The sequence below is a fragment of the Lepus europaeus genome, chromosome 11, assembly GCF_033115175.1.
Source record: "Lepus europaeus isolate LE1 chromosome 11, mLepTim1.pri, whole genome shotgun sequence".
NCBI classification, from domain to species: domain Eukaryota; kingdom Metazoa; phylum Chordata; class Mammalia; order Lagomorpha; family Leporidae; genus Lepus; species Lepus europaeus.
Genome location: NC_084837.1, coordinates 2769578 through 2785702, shown reverse-complemented (window position 1 = coordinate 2785702; position 16125 = coordinate 2769578). Strand labels below are relative to the sequence as shown.

The 16125-nt window shown below is 65.1% G+C and overlaps 1 protein-coding gene across 2 annotated transcripts in view; it reads right to left on the bottom strand.

Annotated features, from left to right (window-relative positions):
* The window catches only part of SLCO3A1 (solute carrier organic anion transporter family member 3A1), a 158824-nt gene extending 142971 nt beyond the window's left edge, over positions 1 to 15853 (bottom strand). For both annotated transcript variants that reach the window (XM_062204536.1, XM_062204535.1), the window contains exon 1: positions 15674 to 15853. In XM_062204536.1, the coding sequence (XP_062060520.1) occupies positions 15674 to 15853 (180 nt within the window). The remainder of the gene's footprint in view (positions 1 to 15673) is intronic.
* Positions 15854 to 16125: the final 272 nt, after the last annotated feature.

Below are 16125 nucleotides of genomic sequence, written 5' to 3'. Positions count from 1 at the left end.
AAGTGGCAGAGTTAAGGCCCCCCCCATGCCAAAGCCTGCCAACAAAACCCCCAAGTCACCAAACACAAGCGCCCACAGGGACGCTGCGTGGCAAGGCCACGGCCCCACACGCACCTGCAGGCTGAGGGACCTGTGAGCCACGAAACCCCAGGCGTCTCCGCTGCTGCCCCCAAACCCAAACACAAACGACCCAAGGAGGTGTCCGCCCCGGCCCTCTTCCCAAGAAAGGACAGTGCAAGCCCCCGTCAGGACTGCCACGCCACTGTCACAGGCGGCCACACTGGGCACGGCGCCGTGGTGTCTCACTGCCCGAGACGCTGCCAGCTCGGCTCCGACAGCTCCTTGCCGGCGACTGAGCTGATAAGACCGCACAGGGTGTATCACTGACCCAGATAAGCCCCTTCCCGGGGGGCTTCTGCCCTCCAAGCCCGCCTGACCGTGGTGGATGTGGGTCTCTGCTGTCCCGGGCTGTGAGCCGAAGACGAGGGCCCACCACACTCTACTCTGCTGCCCTCCCCTGCCTGACCTGCTGTCTCTGTGCCTCCCGCACCCCTGCATCTTGACCCTTACACCCCCACTGGCGAGAAAGGGGGGGAGACCCTGGCAGCGTGGGGCTGGCCGCGTCCGCTGGAAGCCAGCGATGGCTCGGGGGGCACCCGGTGAACTCCAAGGCTCACCTGAGACCGGAGAAGGCTGCCCAGCACGTGCTGTCCGGCCCCACTGGGGAAGACTGGAGGGGGTGGACTTTGGCCTAGGGGTTAAGCTGCCTCCCACTCATACCACAGCGTCTGGGTTCAAGGCCCTGCCCGCTCCCAATTCCAGCTTCCCGATAGCACACGCGCTAGGAGGCAGCAGGTGATGGCTCAAGGACTCAGTCCCTGCCGCCCGCACAGAGACCCAGATGGCGTTTCTCGCTCCCAGCTTCAGCTTGCCAAGTTTTTTTGTTTTAAATCCTAGAAGCAACAGTTGCCAAGCCCACATCTTGCAGACAAGACGCCTCAGCCGGCCTCGGCCATTCTGTATGCCCTCAGGCCACAGGAGTCATGGGCAGGAACTAAAAACCAGGCTCCAAACTTCAGCTGGCCACAGGGAGGAAAGAAAGAGGCTTTGAGACAAGAGATCACCCACACTGAGAACGACAAAGGCCTGGGCCACCCTGCTCAGGCAGGAAGACTGCAAAGCAAGCAGCCCGCAAGGCGGGGCCGCCACACACCTGGTCCCGGAAGGCAGGGAAGCCACTGTCTATCAAAGACCAGGGAGGGGGACTCCCCGAAAGGCCCTGGAGCCACAGAACTTAGTGAGAGCCAGCTCAACACCTGGAGAACTCAAATCAGCATTTAAAGACAAGAAAGAAAAAAATTTTATAAAGGCCACAGATCTAGAGAAATAAACTGTCATCAAAAACATCAGAAAATGAATCTATGAGATAGAATCTATAAAGAACTAAAGAAGATTAAAAAAATTGTTAGCTAGAGGAAAGTCAAAAATAAACAATGAAGAGAAAGAAAGAAAGAAAGAGGGAATCCAAGCAATAGAGAGCAAAACAGCCAAGTGCAGAGTTCCCGGAGGGCCTGATACAGACACGTGGTAGAGACACGTGGTGCTCCACGGCACAGGGCTCTGTGCACCCACAAGACAGCGTTCAAGGACACAACATGGGAAAACTCTCCGGACTCGGAGAATTGCGTCTCTGCAGGGAACACGTCCAGCTACCAAAACCACGGCCCGGCCACGCAGCCGTGGTACGCGGCTGAAGGCCCCCAGACACTCCGTGGAAGTCACGTGTCAGAAAGCAAGCATGCATTGCACGGTCCCTGTGCCAAAACGAGCCATCGCTTAATTCTGCCTCCCACAGACAGCATGGAGGCCCCTCCCACACGGAGGCTAACGCAGGGCGTCCACTACTGAGGGTTCTTCCGGCATCTGGCCCAGGGACAAACCGTCCACGGAGGAGGATGCGTGGACCCTCCCAGTCCTGTGTGAGATGTCAGGCAAATTCATCAACTACTTTGAGTTTTGAGACTGTGCACTTGCAGTCTATGCAGCCAGCCAGCCACTTCTCCGAGTACGACAAAGAGCTTGGGAGCGAGGGGCCCCTGGCCCTAATCCTGGGAGGGAAGCGGCCCTCGTCCTCCCAGAACCCACACCTCGGTCAGCACCGCTGGAAGTCACAGGGCAAAAGCTGGTGATGCCCGGGCTCCATCCCAGCCCGGGCAGGACGTGGCTCACCTGGCCGGGACGCTCCTGGCTCTGCCTGCTCCTCTCCTGCCCTGAGAGCCGCAGGCTGTGCAGCTCGCCTGCTCACCTGCAGGGCTGGCTGGCTGAATCCTGTTTTAGGAGCGACGTGAGCCAAGGCGGACTCCACGCCTGCCCACCCCCCCAAGTGGACACGCAGACGCCCCGTGTGGGCAGGGTCCTGATCAGCAGGAGTGGGCACGGGGCAGACGGGAAGGGCGTCTCATCGGCACTGCTCTCTCCCCAGCACCAGTTACGGTTATTTCGGAATGGGAGACTGGGGCTTTTTAAACATATTTTTATCCAGACTTTGGTTCCTAAAGAATGTGTATTGTTCTAAGAACAATAAGGTCATTTTCCCTCATGGCCGTGACCTCAGAGGACATGCGATGTTACAGAGAAGTGACCACAAGGTCCGGAACGCACAGACCCACCCAATCCTTCCACGCCTCCCAAACCTCAGCCATGAGTGACACGTGCTGCCGAGGGGCCCGCAGGGCCACCGCGTCCCGGAGCCACAGGGTCACCCCCACCTCACAGAGGAGGAAGCCAAGGGCCAGAGAGGAAGCCTCACTGCCCAAAGCCACACAGGACCCCAGTGCCCGTGCCCGAGCCACTCCAGGGTCCTGCGGGGCACCTGTAGGGCGGGCACAACGCGGACCGCCGCCTGCAGGCTCCTGGGGTAATGTCGGGCGGGCACAACGCGGACCTCCGCCTGCAGGCTCCTGGGACAATGTCGGGCGGGCACAACGCGGACCTCCGCCTGCAGGCTCCTGGGACAATGTCGGGCGGGCACAACGCAGACCGCTGCCTGCAGGCTCCTGGGACAATGTCGGGCGGGCACAACGCAGACCGCTGCCTGCAGGCTCCTGGGACAATGTCGGGCGGGCACAACGCGGACCTCCGCCTGCAGGCTCCTGGGGTAATGTCGGGCGGGCACAACGCGGGCCTCCACCTGCAGGCTCCTGGGGTAATGTCGGGCGGGCACAACGCGGACCTCCACCTGCAGGCTCCTGGGACAATGTCGGGCGGGCACAACGCAGACCTCCACCTGCAGGCTCCTGGGGTAATGTCGGGCGGGCACAACGCGGACCTCCACCTGCAGGCTCCTGGGGTAATGTCGGGCGGGCACAACGCGGGCCGCCGCCTGCAGGCTCCTGGGGTAATGTCGGGCGGGCACAACGCGGACCTCCGCCTGCAGGCTCCTGGGGTGATGCCGGGCGGGCACAACGCGGACCTCCGCCTGCAGGCTCCTGGGGTAATGTCGGGCGGGCACAACGCGGACCTCCGCCTGCAGGCTCCTGGGGTAATGTCGGGCGGGCACAACGCGGACCTCCGCCTGCAGGCTCCTGGGGTAATGTCGGGCGGGCACAACGCGGACCTCCACCTGCAGGCTCCTGGGGTAATGTCGGGCGGGCACAACGCGGACCTCCACCTGCAGGCTCCTGGGGTAATGTCGGGCGGGCACAACGCGGACCTCCACCTGCAGGCTCCTGGGACAATGTCGGGCGGGCACAACGCGGACCTCCACCTGCAGTCTCCTGGGGTGATGCCGGGCGGGCACAACGCGGACCTCCGCCTGCAGGCTCCTGGGGTAATGTCGGGCGGGCACAACGTGGACCTCCGCCTGCAGGCTCCTGGGGTGATGCCGGGCGGGCACAACGCGGACCTCCGCCTGCAGGCTCCTGGGGTAATGTCGGGCGGGCACAACGCGGACCTCCACCTGCAGGCTCCTGGGGTAATGTCGGGCGGGCACAACGCGGACCTCCGCCTGCAGGCTCCTGGGGTAATGTCGGGCGGGCACAACGCGGACCTCCGCCTGCAGGCTCCTGGGGTAATGTCGGGCGGGCACAACGCGGACCTCCGCCTGCAGGCTCCTGGGGTAATGTCGGGCGGGCACAACGCGGACCTCCGCCTGCAGGCTCCTGGGGTAATGTCGGGCGGGCACAACGCGGACCTCCACCTGCAGGCTCCTGGGACAATGTCGGGCGGGCACAACGTGGACCTCCACCTGCAGGCTCCTGGGGTGATGCCGGGCGGGCACAACGCGGACCTCCGCCTGCAGGCTCCTGGGGTAATGTCGGGCGGGCACAACGTGGACCTCCACCTGCAGGCTCCTGGGGTGATGCCGGGCGGGCACAACGCGGACCTCCACCTGCAGGCTCCTGGGACAATGTCGGGCGGGCACAACGTGGACCTCCACCTGCAGGCTCCTGGGACAATGTCGGGCGGGCACAACGTGGACCTCCACCTGCAGGCTCCTGGGGTGATGCCGGGCGGGCACAACGCGGACCTCCACCTGCAGGCTCCTGGGACAATGTCGGGCGGGCACAACGTGGACCTCCACCTGCAGGCTCCTGGGGTGATGCCGGGCGGGCACAACGCGGACCTCCACCTGCAGGCTCCTGGGACAATGTCGGGCGGGCACAACGTGGACCTCCACCTGCAGGCTCCTGGGACAATGTCGGGCGGGCACAACGTGGACCTCCACCTGCAGGCTCCTGGGGTAATGTCGGGCGGGCACAACGCGGACCTCCACCTGCAGGCTCCTGGGACAATGTCGGGCGGGCACAACGCGGACCTCCACCTGCAGGCTCCTGGGGTGATGCCGGGCGGGCACAACGCGGACCTCCACCTGCAGGCTGCTGGGGTAATGTCGGGCGGGCACAACGCAGACCACCACCTGCAGGCTCCTGGGATACTGGGTGACTTTCCCTGCTCGTGTGGATGCGTCTGTGCCTTTCTGTGTCGGGCTCAGGTTGGGAGCACAGCAGACAGGACGGGCTCCCCTGCGGGGGTGTGGCTTCCCGGCTGACACCACACAGCCCCCCGCCCACCTCAAGGCCAGGGCCTGGATCTCCATCAGCTCTGCTCCCAGGCGGGGCGCCAGGCGAGTGTGGGTGGCCCCCTGCCAGCTCCTCCACTGGGAACCACACGCCCACTCTGTGTTTGGGGACACTTCCTGTGTGTGAACGCAGCTCGCTGCTGCTACCAGCCTAAAAGTTACTCAGAGCCGATAGGGCCCAGGCCACTTGGCCTTCTGCACGCCAGCTCGTCCTGCAGACACCTAATCTGTAGATAACGGGCCGGAGGCTCCACACAGAGGGGTCCCTGTGTCCCCTGCCCCCCCACATCCTGCACTGCCCCCACCCCCGGGGGGGGAGACCAGCGCTGCCAAGACACTGCCAGCAGCCTCCACACCGCTTGCTGGAGTGGAGACTCCACGGTGACAGCCCTGCCGTGCCCCTGATGGGGAGGCCTGGGTCCCCAGCCTGCCCCTTCTCCGTCAGAGCCGCCCAGCCCCATCCTCCCACAGGGGCCCCCACCCCGGGCAGCCCCTGACACGGCAGATCCACCCTGACGGATGCTGAGTTCTCTCAGCTCCAGCTGGAAACACAGCTCCCCACCCCACCCCCAGCCCCGGCCCAGCGCCACCACCGCCTCCCACCTGGGCCCAGACCCAGCCAGTCCCGGGAACAAAACTGGACCTGGCAGTCTGATGGCTGCTGTGTGCCCACCGGGACAGGAAACTCCAGGGGGGCCGAGACCAGGGCTCACTCAGCTCGGGCCTCTTGCGGCACTTAAGGAAGTCGTCAACGTTGATTGGTTTGGCCGAGACCAAGGCGACACTTCAAAGGCACCTGTGCCGGGAATTCCCAGCCTGCCATCACCTGCACCCCACCAGATACCCCACGAGGGCAGACAGCACGCCGATGTCTGGTCCCCACGCAACACACGCGGTGTCAAGTTGCTTCCTGGCTCACGGAATCGGATGGCGCTCCAGTCAGGGGCAGCAGCAGCAGAGTCTGAGCAGCGGGGGGAGTGCCCAGGAATCCCGGTGCGTGGAGGACGTGACCACACACAGCCACACAGGTGCACACATACAGGGCTGGCGTTTGTGACCCGCATGCCCTCCGGGACCAGAGGCCCAGGGAGAGAAAGGCACCCACAGAGCAAGCAGGACCACCAGCCCCAGGGAGAAACGACCCACTCCCTGCAGAAGAGAAGTGAGGGTGGGTCTGCAAAGCTCCCCCCAAGCAAGGACCCGCAGGGGGCGGAGCCTGCCCTGCTCCCGGCACCCCCCCCCCCCCGACCGCTGCCGAGCCCTGCCGAGTCCTGCCTTCCTTTTCTTGCCAGTGCTCGGGCTCCACTTCATCCCAGAGAAAGACGCAGAGAGCAGAACGCCCAGCACCTGCGGAGGGGGCTCAGCGGGGGTTCAAGGCCTCAGCAGACCCCAGCAGGAGGTCATGGGGGCGGGGCCTGATCCAACAGGAAAGGGGGGAGAGGAGCCACTGTAGGGACGCGGCCACAGGATCGAGGCCAGCCCTGGTACCTGGAAGAGGCCAGCAGGAAATGGACTGGGATCTTCTGGCCCCCACGTCTGGGAGGAGACGAGGCTGCCGCCCAGCATGTGGTCATGAGTGACGCAGTCCTAGGAACCGAGGGCACCGTATCCCCACTCCTCTCGAGCAAAGCACCAGCCAGGACAGCCCCTTTCTCTTCATGCACACGGGGCCAGCTGGGACTGCAGGCCAACATCCGAGGTCCTAGAAACACCAGAGAATGACCCCAGGGTCCTATGAGCCCCACACAAGGCAAGATGTAAATCTGTGGGCACAGGCGCACCAGCTACTGTCCGGGGACAGCCCATGGCCTCCATGGGCACAGGCGCACCAGCTCCCGTCCAGGGACAGCCCCCGGCCTCTGTGGGCACAGGCGCACCAGCTCCTGTCTTCATGCACACAGGGCCAGCTGGGACTGCAGGCCAACATCCGAGGTCCTAGAAACACCAGAGAATGACCCCAGGGTCCTATGAGCCCCACACAAGGCAAGATGTAAATCTGTGGGCACAGGCGCACCAGCTACTGTCCGGGGACAGCCCATGGCCTCCATGGGCACAGGCGCACCAGCTCCCGTCCAGGGACAGCCCCCGGCCTCTGTGGGCACAGGCGCACCAGCTCCTGTCTTCATGCACACAGGGCCAGCTGGGACTGCAGGCCAACATCCGAGGTCCTAGAAACACCAGAGAATGACCCCAGGGTCCTATGAGCCCCACACAAGGCAAGATGTAAATCTGTGGGCACAGGCGCACCAGCTACTGTCCGGGGACAGCCCATGGCCTCCATGGGCACAGGCGCACCAGCTCCCGTCCAGGGACAGCCCCCGGCCTCTGTGGGCACAGGCGCACCAGCTCCTGTCCAGAGAAAGCCCACGGCCTCTGTGGACACAGGCACACCAGCTCCTGTCCAGAGAAAGCCCACAGCCTCTGTGGACACAGGCACACCAGCACCCGTCCACGGCCTCCGTGGGCACAGGTGCACCAGCTCCCCTCCAGGGACTGGAGTTTGCACATGGCCCGCAGTGCAAGGAGGAATTGGGTCTCTAAAGCCTGCAGGAGGCTGAATGCAAGGTGGCATCCTCCAGGGAAGAGGTGGGAGACGGCCATGGCTGGGGCTGGGAGGATGGCACAGGCACAGCCCACGGCACCACGGCTGCCCACGGCACCAGCCCGGCAAGACTCGAGTCTACAGACGGCAGGACCCTCCCCCAGGACCTCCGCCTGGCTGTGATGCCCACCGGTTCTAGGGAAGCTGATGGGTCAGGGGCCCGGAGCTGGGTGAACAGCGAACAAAACAGGTGGCCACAGCGCTCAGCTGCCCACCTGTGGCCACCCCAGCTCGGCCTTCCCCAGCCCTCGTGCACAGGAAGGAGCCAGAACGTGGCAGACCTGAGACCCCAGCACTCAGGGTGCTCTCCTAGGTCCGGCAGGCCTCACTCGTCACCCTGAGCCGTCTCCCTGTCTGCCCCCGCCCTGTATTTAACTGCTGCCCTGTATTTAACTGCTGCCCTGTATTTAACTGCTGCCCTGTATTTAACTGCTGCCCTGGTACTGATTTTGTTTGTTGAGGGACAGAGTCCGCTGTCCACTGCTTCGCTCACAAAGGCCCACGGTGGCACAGGAGCCAAAGCTGGGGGTCGGGAGCTCAACCGAGGTCCCCCAGGGGGGTGGCTGGAGCCCAGCTGCTCCAGCCTCCACTGCCTCCACGGGCCTGCGCTAACTGGCAGGAAGCTGTCAGGAGCCAGAGTCAACAGCAAACCACAGTTCAAGTCCCGGCTGCTCCACTTCCAGTCCGGCTCCCTGCTAACGCGCCTGGGAAAGTGGCGGAAGACAGCCCAAGTGCTTGGGCCCTGCACCCCAAGGGAGACCCGGATGGATTTCTGGGCTCCTGGCTTCAGCCTGGCCCAGCCCTGGCTGCTATGGACGTTTAGAGAACCAGCAGATGGAAGATCTCTGCACCTGACTCTGCCGTCAAACAAACACGTAAAACCAAACAAAACAAAGGCCCCGGGCACTCCAATGCAGGGCGCGGCAGCTAACCGCCAGGCCACATGCCCACCCCAGAAGTGCTCCCCAGAGAGGCTCCAAGTCAGAAAGCAAATACACAGAAATGTTTACGTTTAATCTGTTTCTGGATTAAAGACGGGAACGGTGCCTGTTAAATACGGAAGAGGAGGAAAGTTACAAAAGAATGAGAGATAAGTGGGTTTCTTCCCACATTCACAAAAGCAGTTTTCACGTATGTGTGTCCATAACCATGACTACCGAAAACAGAACCGTGCGTGGGGTCTGTTTCCCGACCCCAGCCTGCTCGGCCCTGCTGGCTCGGGAGGGGGCGGGGGGCTCAGGCTGTGCCCAGAGTGTGCCCAGCAGGACATCGGCTCAGGCAGAGCTCCCGCAAGGTCCCCTTTCAGGAGACCAAAGAGCAGCTCTTGCAAGAGCAGGTGCAGGCCAACCTCGGGCAGAGAGGCAGGCGACATGCCTGGTGTTCCCGCCACCCCCTGCACACCCCCAGGGCTGCATCCGGACCCAGCCCCAGCGCCCCTCCAGGGCCAGCGAGGCAGACTCCACACCGACTCCCGCCAGCCACGAGCTGCAGAGCCGTTTGCCTACTTTCTGCCCTACCGTGTGCAGCTCCACGGCTTGGCAGGGCGCTGATCTATGTTTTTGGTTTCCAGAAGCCGCCCTCCTCGGCTGGCTGAGAAGCATGTTACTGGCGTGTTGAGTCTCCTCCCGGCACCAGGAGGTAGCACGGGCTAGGAGCCTCCCCTGCGGTATTTGCGTAAGGGCAGGACCGGCCTGTGGATCCAGGCTCCTCTGAACCCGCTCGGCAGGCGAGGCGCCCTTGTCTCTCCCCCTCAATCCCCACCCTAGCCAGAAAAATAGCTCCTTGCCTACAGTGCAACAAGAGGCTGGAAGCCTGAACGTGGAGCTGTGAGCCCGGCAGGTGCCCAGGGGGTCGGGAAGGCCACAGGGCAGCGCCCAGCACAGCCGAGCCTGGTGGCGTGCACAGAGCACTCTCTAGGCCAGCCTGCAGTGCTGCGGCCGAGGCCCTGGCCAGCCCCGGGCCCTGCAGGGCAGAGGGTGGGAGGTGCTGACCCTGCTGCCCGCCCAGCGCCAGGGTGGCTGCAGGGGGCTCTGCTTCCAGTTCCCTCTGACCCCAAGACGGAGCCCTCGGCATCACCGCTTCTGCCACAGGTTGGACCACGACCGACGAACCTTACGTGACGAGAACACATGGGTGCACGCGGTTCAGAGAGGCGTACGAGGTTTCAGGCGCAGGATTCTCCAGCTCATGTAACCAGGGCCTCCACCTGCTCCTGCACAGTGCCGGGTCCTCCTTCCCAGCCCCAAACGCTTCAAGCAAACCCCACGCTGAGAGGAGCAGCAGCCCTGTCCCCAAGCACAGGGACCTCCCAGACGCCCGTGAGGCCGCAGCAGGTGCCTGCCGGGAGCGGGGCGGAGCCGTCTTCCCTCCCTCAGCCCTAACAGGGTGTGGGCAGTGACCGGGGACTGCTCCTTCTCCCTCCTCCTCCGTCCCTGTACGATCAGCCCCTGCCCGATTCTGCTGATGCTCGGTTGGCCACGCAGGGGAGCTCCACAGAGGTGCGGGGCGACACCGATGTCCTGAAGGTCAAGGGGCAGGTGGGGAGAGGGCCTGCGGCAGCCCCGGTGGCCTTTGCTCTTCTCCACGCGCCTTGCCTGGCAGGGAGCCAGCAAGCTGTGTTCAAGCCCCGGAAAATCCTCATGATTGACTCAAATCTCAGTGCTGGACCCGGAGAGCCGGCGGGGTGGCACCACGTGTCCACCGCGGAACTGGGTCGCTGCGACCTCGAGAGAGGCTCACGCTGGGACGGAGCCCGGGAGCTGCCACTGTAGAGACCAGGGCGGGCGGGCGCTGTGGCTGGAGGCCCAACGAAGGCTCTGGGTCACTCCCTCCCAGCATGGCCCAGTGCCCTGCCCACGGAGGCCCCTCAGCCAGGTCGCCAGGGCCGGGCCTCGAGGCCTCCGTGGTCCCCTGGGTGTCCTCTCTCTTTCGGGAGGCCGTGGCACAGGAATGCAAACCCCGCACCTGGGCCAGCGTGTGCACCGCCGCTGACGCGCTGAGCAGAGCCTCTCCTGCCCCGGACAGGGAGCAGGCGGGCGCATCCCAGGACAAGGACAAGGGCCAGCAAGAGGACTCCAGGTGACAGCCACCGGCCACTGCGAGACGGGGCCCAGGTCACAGGTCCACGTGGCTGCTTGCTGACAGCGCCTCCCCTGGAGCCCCCTCCTGACACCACAGGCTCCCCCGCAGCTGCTCAGCGTCCCGGCCAGAGCTGCAGGGGCCACATCGCATCCCAATCCAGGGAAGGGGCCCGCGCAGGGCCCCACGCTCACCCCCAGCAGCACCACTGCTGCCCCTGCCCCACCCAGGTCCCCATGGACGGGAAAGACCCACAGGAGCCGGCTCCCGGTGGGGCCCCCTGCCAGGACTCACTTCTAACGCCTCTAAGGGTAGCAGGCGCCGAGGCTGCATCGGCAATGGCACTCGGGTCCCTGCGTTCACAAACGCCTGGGCTCTCGGACAAGAACCTCTGAGCCAGTGACTCACCACAGCCACAGCCGGCCTCCGCCCCCTCACCTGGGCATCAGGTGTGCAGTAACGCTGTGCCCACACAGCCACTGAGAACCACAGACGGCCCCGAGGGCACCCACCAGGTCCAGGGCGCTCCACAAGCACTGGCTCGGGGGATTCCCCCCAGCAACATGGACGCCAGTGGGAGCTGAGCCCAGAGAGGTTAAGTTAGCAGCCCCAGGTCACAGAGCTGGGAGGGGGAGGACACAGAACCGATCCCAGGCCAACTGACCCCGGGAGCCACAGCTTCTGGACACCTGCTTAGCCGCCGGCTGGCACGCCCCGCACACCAACACGCAGTCCTGGGTCACGCCAAACACAAGCGTCTCAGCCACACCGGTCCACTATGCTGCGAGCCAAGCCCAGAGATTCTCCTGCTACGTGTTCTTTCTGCGAATGCGGAACCAGAAACCGAAGCCGAACAGCGGGAGGAGATGCCGCTGGGCCGGCCCGCAGGTGGCCCAGGGCAGAGGGCTCGGCCTCCCGGAGGCGGCGTCTGGCTCCTTGTGCATGCCGCCCGACCAGCACTCCCACCAGGACATCCTGCAGCTCTGCCCAAAGCGCTCCTGCCCACGAACACGCGCGTTAGTGGACAACACGCAGGCACACGGGCAGGGCACCGCGGGGCACACGCACAGCGCGGGGGAGAAGGGGTGCGGACAGGGACTTCGCTCCCGGTTTCCTGCGTGCCCGCTGACGGCTGTGGAGAAGTCGGTGCACGCTCACGGGTCGGTGGCGACGGAGCTAAGGCTGGAGCAAGGATGCGGGCAGGAAGCAGGTTCCCCCTGGAACAGCCGCGGTCGCTCCTCACTCCTGCGCGGCCCCCGGGGCAGTGAGCCCCCACTCCCTGCTCCAGACAGCGCTGCCAAGGCTGCTTTCAGCAGCGCCAAGCAGACCCAGGGAGCCGCCTGCCCAGGCCGCCCAGCCCGTGCCCTCTGGGTCCCCAGCGGTGGCAAGCCCACAGGTGCTGGCGGCAGGCAGACTAGCGCCCCAGCCCGGGCCTCCGCCACCCTCTTCAGCAGGAGTCCGAAGGCAAGAGCACCCACATTACAGCCGACGGGGCCCCTTCTGCCATAAAACACAGCGGCCGCCTCTCCCGCCCGGAAGAGACAAAGCCATCTACATAAAATGGACTGACACGAGGTTCCAGAAATGTATTTCTTCTCCTGCTAATTATTAGCTAAACATTTAAAACCAAGCTATGAGGGAAAAAAACCAGGGAAAGTTTATTTCTTACTACCTGGGGCTATATGGTAATTATGCAAATGACCGAGACTTTGTCACTTTGAGTAACCGTAAGTGCATAAAAATAATTGCTCACTTGACAAGGACTTTCAAGCTGTCTGCTCCGGGTTGCACTTGCAAAAATCCACCTTCAAAAGGATGCTCCTGGAGCACAGAAAAAGAACAAGGAACCAGCAGGGGGCCCCAGCCTTGACCTCCAGCAGGCTGGCTTCCTCAGGCGCACACTAGGTGACCCCCACGCAGTGGGCCGGCCCTGCGGGCCATGCTCATCACCACAGCCTCAAGGTCACTTTTGCAAAACTCTCCAGTGGGCAGGGCCCACCCCGGGCCCAGAGGAAGCGCTGGGGCCCCACCCAGGAGCGGAGACACAGCTGTGGGTACCCATCCTGAGGGCGAATCAGGTGGCCGGGCGGGCGCCCACGTCTCCGCAGCTACCGCGGGAGACAAAGGCTTTCACCTCCAGCTGGCATCCTTATGTGCTACAGCCCTGGGTAATCGGATCACACACAGGAACCTCTCCAGCCAGGGGAGCCGTGCGCCAGGCTGGGGACCCCCAGGGCTCCACAGAGCCCCGATCTTGTGCACACGCGTGGCCTGGTCCCCTGCACCCGCACCTCCTTGCTAACCGTGGGAGACAGAGCCCAGTGGTCCGTCCCTGCACAGAGGTCAGTTCGGCCTGGAGACCCCTGGAGTGAAGACTCCAGCAGTGACCATCACACAGAGCAGGCACACGCTGTCTCACGGGCACCGGGCAGTCTGCCCACGGCAGAACGCCCTGCCACTGCTGGTTCCTCCCAGCGAAGGCGCCCGCAACTCTAACAGGCTTCAGAACGCACAGCTGGCCCAGCCACCCCGGGAGTTATAGAATCTCTACCACCAGAGGCAGGCCGGCAGGGTCCGATGGCCTCCCAGGAGGGCCCAGGCACCCAGGCCGAAAGTGGCCGCAGGTGCTCAGCCTCGCCTGACGACTGGCGGCCCTCCCCGCCACACACAGCTGTCCTGAGAGTCCTCACTGGGCAGGCTCGGGGGAAACGCACACACACGCACACACACACACAGATACGCAAGTCCTGCTTTTTAAAGTTGCTTCTCAAATCCTAGGCCACTTCCTGCTCCGGCTCAGCAGTTGGAAGCCTTCACCGGCGTCATTGAGGATGCGAAGAGGTCACTGGGAAGGAATCTGTCCTTTTCAGAAAGACACGGCGGGAAGGAAATGAAACCTGGGAGCGTTTCCTCAAAACACGCCCGGGGTGCAGGCGCTGGAGGGCAGCTGGCTGCAGGGCCTCTGGGACTCAAACAGGAGCTCCTGTCACCCGCACCGAACTTGCCCGACCTTCCTCCCTCCCTCCCTCCCTCCGTCTCTCTCTCTCTCTCTCTCTCTCTCTCTCTCTCTCTCGGAAGCAGCAGCGGCACTGCGCCATGGCAAGACCTTCCCTGGGGGTCTGCAGGTGCTTCCGCAGAGGGCAGGCTGACTGGGGGCCGCCCACCTGCACAGGGTCCCAGGTTCCCGAGGACGGCCGAGAGGCCCCGTAAGGAAGGGATCTGTCCTTCCCAGACACCCCACGGTGTCTCATCTTCCAGTGACCCCCAGGAGCGGCCCACGGCCCAAGGCACAGCCCTGGGTCCAAGGCACGGCGCCCACCTCCCAGACAACAGATGGCGAGAGCGCTGAGGGCCCGGAGCAGGGGCCAGCGCAGGCCGACTGTTTATTTTCACGAGGTTCGGATGACAAGGAAGGCCGGGGAAGCGGGGCAGAACGCAGCCCTGGGGACCTTCCGCCTCCACTCCTGCTCATCAAAAGGACTCTCACCGGCCTGTACGCCCCTGGCCCCCAGCTGCTCCCTGAGAGTCACCTGTGGGCTCCGGTTACCCGGCCCCTCCCACCAGGCTGTCCTCAGCCACAGGCCACCAGCAGGTGCACGGAGCTCCCCCCTCCCCGGGAAGCCCACTCCTGCGGGGCTGCCCGGGAACCTGGCCCGGCAGACAGGGCACCCATAAAGGCCAGCTCCTGCCTCTCCACGGCCTGTGCCCTCAGCGTCCTGAGAAGTTCTGTCGGGGTCTGCCACCCGCACTCTGCTGAGCTGAGCTCCACGGGCGGCAGGCAAACAAACTTGGACTGGAGGCAGCTGCTGCTAACACGCAGTCCACCCCTTATGCACACACACCTGCTCTGGCGGCACCTGCTTTGCATACGCACAGAGCAGGCCTACCGGTACCCTGTGAATGCACACTTGCATCTTAGCCAGTCCGTGTGCCCATTTAAATGTTTTCACAAATTCCCCCAAGGGAGCCTCGACACGCAGCTCTCCCCTAGGCCCCGGACTCTGAAGTCCACAGTGTCTGCAACGGCAGGTTCTACCCAGACAGGACCAGCACAACTGAGCAGGGCTCACCCTCAGCCGGCATGCAAGTTCCAGATGCAGGAGGCAGAGATGGGCAACACAGACGCACCTCGATCTCCCAGGCCCTGGGACCGAGGAACCGCACAGGCGCCCGGCAGCCGTGACACCTGGCAGGACTCCCTGGCAGCGCGCGCGCGCGGGGGGGGGGGGGGGGGCAGGGCTCTCTCGGCAGGGGTGACCCCACAGCCTGCACCCTCCTGCCCAATCCCATCCCCACCAAACTCGCTCACCGGCACCAGGGCTCTGATTCCAGTGCAGTGGCCGCGGCCAAGAACCGATTTCACGCTGGCCGGTTCTCGCTGCTCACACGGAGGCTGGACCAGGGCCGGCTGGGCGCTCTCCGGCCCCCGGGACACGGACCACCAAGCGCGGTGGGAACTTGTCAGTGCTGAGTCATCACCCGGGGGCCAGCCCAGACACCCAGAGTCGCGCGCAGGGACGCGACCCCCTGGCGGGTCCGCAGCCGCGAGAGTGAAGGCACCAACGCGCCGCTGGCTGCCGGGTGCCGGGCTCTGTCCCCGCCGTTACCAGATCCGGAGCGGCGGGGATCGGGCACCTGGACCCCGGGCAGGCTGTGGGGGTGGGGGCGCCCCTTGGAGCCGTGCGGGCCCCGGCGGCGGCCGCGGACAGGCTGCGTAATGGACGCGCTCCCCGCCACGCAGGCTTCTGGGCTCGCCGGCCGGCTCGCGGTCCCGGGGGCAGCAGCGGCTTCCCGCACCCCGCACCCCGCACCGCCGGCCCCGCTCCGCGCCGGGCCGAGGTCACCGCGCCGCCGCCGCCGCCAGGGCCGGGCCGGGGCGCGGGGCCGGCGGCGGAGTTGGCGCGGGCACTCACCAGGTAGGCGCCCACCGTGCCCTGCGCCAGCATCAGGGCGCACTCGGACACCAGGAAGATCTTGATGTTGGAGAAGCACGACGCCTTCTTTTTCTTCTTCTTGTTCCGCTGCGCCTCGTCGCCCTGCAGCTCGCCGCTCCGGCCGCCGCCCGACGAGCCACCCGGCTTCTTGCCCTGCATCCTTCGCCGCCGCCGCCGCCGCCGCCGCCCGGGTGCGCGCCGCGAGCCTGCGTGCGTCCCCGCCCGGCCGCGCGGCCGCCCCCGTCCTGCGGGCGCAGGGGTGGAGGCCGGCTCCTGGCGCCGCGCTCGCCCTGCCTCCGCCCGCCCCGCGCCGCCGCCTCCGGCTCGCCTGTGCCAATCACCGGGCTGCGGCGAGGCCCGGCCCGGTCCCGCCGTGCGCCCGGGGCGGCCGCGCGGCCGAGGCCCGGAGGGTCCGCCCCCTCCGCCGCCCC